Source organism: Carlito syrichta, unplaced genomic scaffold (assembly GCF_000164805.1).
Source record: "Carlito syrichta isolate Samal-C Ts95f unplaced genomic scaffold, Tarsius_syrichta-2.0.1 Scaffold301609, whole genome shotgun sequence".
Lineage (NCBI taxonomy): Eukaryota > Metazoa > Chordata > Mammalia > Primates > Tarsiidae > Carlito > Carlito syrichta.
Window position 1 is genome coordinate 402,206 of NW_007245705.1, and position 6,346 is coordinate 408,551.

The window sequence follows — 6,346 nt, forward strand, 5'->3', positions numbered from 1 at the left end:
GAAGCTCAGACCGTACCCTTCAGCCCTAAAATTCTGTGATTCTGGGACAGACATCAGGATTCTAGTAACAACAATACGCAAAGAAATATAGTCCCTTAGACTTAAAAATGTCATAGATGTCATAAATTAGGGACTCTGGCTGGGTGCAGTGGCTCACACCTGTAATCCCAGCACTTTGGGAGGCCAAGGCAGGAGGATTGTTTGACAAGACTGCCATCTCTACAAAACATATAAGCATTAGCCAGGCATGGCGGTGCACCCCTGTAGTCCTAGCTACTCAGGCGACTGAGGCAAGAGGATGGGTTTAATCGAGACTGCAGTGAACTATGCTACACCACTGCTTTCCAACCTGGGTGACAGAGCGAGATCTTGTCAAAAAAACACAACAAAAAAATAGATTCTAAAAATTAAAAACCTGTACTGGTGACATTCAGAGTGAGCGTATTCTAGAGACCTTCACTAGCTATTGGACAATTTTGTATTCTAGGTCAGCTTCCACTCTTACATACGGGTATAGACCCATAAGACAAACTTTAAAAGGTATTAGCAATACTTTATTGAATATGTTAACTGACAATGGTGGTTAATCAATAAAAAGCAGTCATCTTTTACTTGATAACTTCACTTTTAAACTCCTATAAATATAAACTGCATCTCACTCCACTTTTTGTTTCCACCGGTTGGAATGATAATTAAAACATGTTGAAGTTCTTCATATTCAGTCATCCAATGCCACTCCAAAAATGATCAGTCAAGTGCGGCAACTTACCTGGGCATTACATTTGCCAAGGAGTGTCCTGAATGTTTGGCTTTCGCCTTCTTAAGATACTGAAAATCGAGTTATATAAAATAGGTGTGTTTTCCTTTTTAATGTATATTTTTTAAAAAATCCAAAACGCTCTCCTCTACCAAAATTCCTTTATTTATTTGTTTTTTTTAGGGTGAAATGAAGTGAATAAGTTTTTGTTTGTTTTTTATGATCCAGTCAACGAAGACTCCCACTGGTATGTTCCGCCGTTTTCTGGAAGCTGACTATGTGGCACAGTCCACGGTCTGCCTTGACTTCGTTAATTCTCGTTTCAGCTTTTCAAAGCACACAAACATAATGACGTTCCAGGATGCGAGTCGCAAGAAGGAAGGCACAAATCTAGAAAAGCACATGCCACCATTCCATTAGTGTGTTGGAAATTCTTATGGTTCAGGCGGCTTATGTGTCTCATTTTGCTGCTCCTCAAATAAGGATACTTAAAAGCACCCATTTTTCATCTTTCCCTCCTCTACCAAACATGAAGTTTCCTCTAGATGGCCTATACAACTTCTAAACAACACCACCTGATGATCACACGGGTACAAATCCATAGACCACCTTCATTACCACCAAGCCAAAGAATGCTTTCTGTTTTCTGACATTACCTTTTTCGAAACTGTCTCCTTTGTGAGAAGAGGGAAAATGTTTGCTTTGATTTGCTTTACTTTCTGAACGGGAGGGAGGAAACTACTATAAAAGGAAGAGGAGAAAGCCAAGAAGTGGCAAGTACATCATATTCCAGGGTCAAGAAATCACTGCTATCTCCATCTTGGCAATTCTTATGCTTTGAGAAACTATCAAGTGTTTAAATGGTTTTTATTTTGTTTGGGGGCTTTTGGGGTTGTTTTTAAGAATTCTGACAAACTGTGCAGACCAAATGATTGATTTTAAATTTCTATTTGCAGCAGGGAAATGTTCTAGGAGAAAAAGATCTTATCAGTTAAATCTGCCTTGGATAGATTTTTAAAAAGAAATCTGGCCTATAAAATACACCTCCCTCCACCCCAATTTTTTCCCCCTTCAGGTCTTTTAATATGTTTCTTTTGACTCCAGGATGTATGGATTTCTTATTGTGAAAAAATATAAATACATAAAAGTTACCATTTTAACCATTGTTAAATGTACGTTTCTGTAGTGTTAAGTACACTCACATTGTGTATAACCATCACCACCATCCATCTTCAGAAACTCTTTGTGACCTAACACAGAAACTCTGCACCTATTAAACAATAACTCCCATGTCCCCCTACCTCCAGCCCTTGGTGACTTCTATTCTACTTTCTGTCTCTATGAATTTCACTATTCTCAGTACCTCATTTAAGTGGAATCATACAGTATTTGTCCCTTTATGTCTGGCTTATTTACTTAGCATAATGTTTTCAAGTTTCACCCATGTTGTACTTTGTCTTCCCAAAAGGTTTTTAAATTTGAAAATAAAATGTAGTAGTTAATGATTTAATAACCGGCATATCTATTTTAAGTTAATGTTACAAATGCCCTTCATTTGTATTAATGGTCAAGTATGGATTATGGTGAATTGCAACTTTTCTTTTTATATAATGTGTGTGATGTATCCATGCTTATTTTATAAGGCTTAAGGCATTGCCTTATCATTTTGAAGGGTTATAGAACATTATCATTTAACCACTAGTATAACCCTTGTTGAATATGTCCACAAATTAGTTTATACAATATTTTCTTAGGAAGGTATATAATGCAATGTAATATTGCATTATGGGAAAATGTGACCTATTATATGCTTCTAGTTTCTAGGTAAGTGTGACAATTACTCAAACCATGTAATTTTCTGCATCTATTTTCTAAATCGGTAGTAATAACTTTTTTCTAGTTTTTGCTTTAATGCAATTTTAAAAATTGAGTCCATCAAAGTAAAATAGTGACAACCAAATCTTGTTTGCACGTAGCTTTCTATTATGCTTTCTCTTCACTGTATAATTCTTTTGCCCAGAGAGGACAAAGTTCTGGCAACATTTCCAATAGATTGGGACCAATGGACAGGGCACTGATTTCGAATGAGCCTCAGATAAAGGTTGAGAAACTTTAATATCACAGCTTGTTATGTTCTGGCATGGTGAAACTGGTGTATTGTAGAATCTGTGTCAAGGAAAAGGCGAGCTTTGGGCACCTTCCCTACCTTAGGGAATGAATTTCTCTCTTTCTCTCTCTGTCTCTCTCTCTCTCTAATTTACTTTCTAAATAAACTATATTTTCCAATCTAAAAAAAAAGGAAAACTCAATGCGAAGCACCCTGCATATATTAAGGCCGGTAAGCTAACTACCAACTATTTAGGTGATGTGGAGTCCTAAAGTACGCAGACAGCCTGAACACATATGAATTCAGATGATCATAGCTTACCCTTTGAAAAAAGCTGTCGGTCCTTCGTTGGTGAGCATTGTCATTGCACAGCTAGGCACACTTGTGTACTGTCCTGGTGTAGAGTTAATAAACCTGGTTTTCACCACATCCGCCGGGGAGGACAGAAGTGTTGTGCAAAATCCAGCAATGAGAGCTGACACCAAGTGGCAGGGCACGTCATCTAAAATGCATCAAGAAAACAGGTCAACAGCAGACTTTTGAGGGCTTGTAGTTTTCAGTTATCTGTCAGATCCCTGTAAACCTATTGATAACAGGTCAATGTGGATGTCTTATAAATAAACAGAACATAAGAAAGGTTATATTTACAGTAGAAAAAGGTGATAAATTTTGTAAGGGGCATAATGAATTGTAAACACTTCAACAAAATAACCTGTCAATTTTCTCTCTGCCCTTAGGGCCAGGGATAATGCCTAATACAAAGGGGACCCAAAAAACCCAGAATTTATAAAAAATGGTGTATTTATTCTTACATGTTTCAACTTCAGTCACCTTCAAAGTACTCTGTTTGATGCGATACACCTATTATCAGACTTTTTTCACTGCTCAAAACAGTTTTGGAGTTAAACATTTTGATGTCTTTTAGCACTTCTGTTGTTTTTTGTTTCACCTCGGCAAAACGTTTCCCTTTGAGGCCCTTTTTCATCAGGGGAACAACAACAACAACAAATAAGTCGCTCAGGGAGAGATCAGATGAATAGGGAGGGTGGGGCATGGGAGTCATGTTGTTTTGGGTCAAAAACTGCTGAATACTCAGTGTGGCATAGGCAGGTATGCCTGTAAATCATCCATCATGAAATTAGCAAACACAATAAAAAAAAAAAAAAAAAAAAAAAAAAAAAATTCACTGAAGCTGAACACAGCCTCCCCTAGCAATGCTAGCTGGTACGGATGCCGATGGGTTTCTAGAACACTTACCTAGTGGGAGAAGCCCGCCTTCCAAAAAATAATGCTGGGGTTTTTTGGGTCCCCCCTTATCTATGGGCATTTAATACTTTTTTTGAACTAAAGTCATTATCCAAGGAAAATTTCAATGTCTCTAGAAACTCTTAGAATATTATTTTTTAAAGAACCTATCTTATGGTACCACTTTTTGGATAAAACCATTGAGAAGCCCCTTACATAACTGGCTGTTTTGGATATAGGGCAGGATGGACTGACTTACCTTCTGAATTCTGCTGTACAAAGAAGAGGATTCTAACAAAAGCCCCACATATTCATGTTAAATGAGAATAATGCTGACATAGAATGAGATGCATGCTGTTTTTGTTGCAGCAAAACTTCTTAAATGTAAGGTTTGGTTCTTTCTCTGCTTCTAAGTAAGTGTCATAAAATGTTGGAAATTACTTAATTTTGAAAAAGAGAAACCTATTAGAGTTAAGAGATGGAGCATAGTGTGACTACAGAAACTCCCAACTGAGATTATAAAGACACAGACCTGTTTGTTATACAAAATAAGAAGTTACCTGCCATCAATTTGTTTTTCACAAGCGTCTCCTTCATGAGGTCATAGGTCACCAGCTCTGTGCAATTGATGATGATATTTCTCATCAGATTGGGTGTCGTCCCTAGGGGAAAAAAAAGAAGAGAATGTTGACTAACTCTGTTTTGTGATAAAGTGAGAATTGGATATATGTGTCCTGATGATTATAACATCCACCTTGCAGTTAGTTACCTTTCCAAAGCCCCGTCAAGCCTTCTGTCGTTGCTATGATTCTGTAAGCATTGTAAGTCCCCGTGTAGCGAGGTTTGGGACCGTGCAGGTGACTCTGCGCTTGGAGTCTGACTTTCACCACCTCTGTGGGTTGCCCGATGAATACTGCCACTCCTCCCGTTGTCAGACCCGCCGAAATCTTGTTTCCTAAAGTAGCAGTTGCTATCCAGAGAGAAAAATAGATTGATTAAGAAAAAAGAATTCAAGACCCAGAATGCAGTCATGTCTTTTTAATGTACAGTGGTTCTCCTTTTCATATTCTTATACCTCTTTCATTTCCCTGATGCTTGTCCTTGGGTTGATCAAGTACTAAATATGTCCCAACTCATCGTAGAATAGAAAACTTCAGTTGTCTGAAATGTTTTAAAAATGAAAACTTCCAAGGAAAAAGAAAACACAATGCCTATTTAAACAGTGGCTTGGTTCTTTTCTGTATTCAGCTAAGCTCTCTTTTTCAATATTTAATTGTACCACCAAGGATGCTTGGTCTTCCTCCCATGAACGATAATGTTAATCACCAAATTTAGTGGTCTTAGGATGTCCCAGTACAAGACATCAAACAGTGTTAGGTGACACCATGTGAAGGGGACAAAAACAAGAAGCAGCAGATAAAAGAGTGACTTTTAATTTTGAAAAAAAATTAGTTTATATTACTCAAGATAGATGTCATTTAATACAAATAGTCTTGAAGCCCAATATTTCTATAATTAAATAAATACAAAGTTCTGGTTCAAAAACATTTACTCTTCAAGGACTTTCTCAGTCTCTCTGATTCTGTTTCCTAATCTGTCAAACAGGGATAAAAATATCTACCTCATGGAATCGTTGTGTGAGTGAAAATACAGGGGGTCCCAAAAAAGTATACACAATTTAGGAAATGAAAAAAATTGTGTTAAAATTGTAATACTCAATATATATCAACAACAAAAGATGAACACAAGTCACATTTAACTTCTGCAATGGCAAGAGGTGCCCCACGTGGTCCCCATGAGCATCCAGACACTTATGATGGCAAACTACTGTAGGACTTAGTACTGGGTGAGGCCTCCTGAATCTTCCCTTCTGCACGTCACACAGGACCATGCATCTCAAACTCATCACGAATGTGTGTGATTGTTAGGTGTGTTGGAGGTTCTGTTGCATACTCACGCCTTCATGGTCATTGTACTTCCACAACATTCTCAAATTTCAAATACCACTTCAAAATGGTCTTGAATGACAACCATGCTCTCGCCATTTTCTTTGACTGTTCTGCTGTCTCACGGTGACACTAGCATTCATTTGATTACCATCATCTTTTGAGTGAAGTCATACTATCTACACATGGCTACCGTAATTGAATTCAAAAGTAATACATAGATAACAGGTCTTTTTATTTTATTTTATTTTTTTGAGTTGGAGTCTCACTCTGTCTCCCAGACTGGAGTGC

At 37.5% G+C, this 6,346-nt stretch overlaps 1 protein-coding gene across 1 annotated transcript in view; it reads right to left on the reverse strand.

Annotated features, from left to right (window-relative positions):
• Window positions 1-1,032: 1,032 nt before the first annotated feature.
• Window positions 1,033-6,346, reverse strand: part of UCP1 (uncoupling protein 1) — an 11,607-nt gene continuing 6,293 nt past the window's right edge. The window contains exons 3-6 of the mRNA XM_008054906.1: window positions 4,879-5,079; window positions 4,670-4,771; window positions 3,186-3,366; window positions 1,033-1,147 (exon numbers count right to left, since the gene is read on the reverse strand). Of these exons, the coding sequence (XP_008053097.1) occupies window positions 1,033-1,147; window positions 3,186-3,366; window positions 4,670-4,771; window positions 4,879-5,079 (599 nt within the window). The remainder of the gene's footprint in view (window positions 1,148-3,185; window positions 3,367-4,669; window positions 4,772-4,878; window positions 5,080-6,346) is intronic.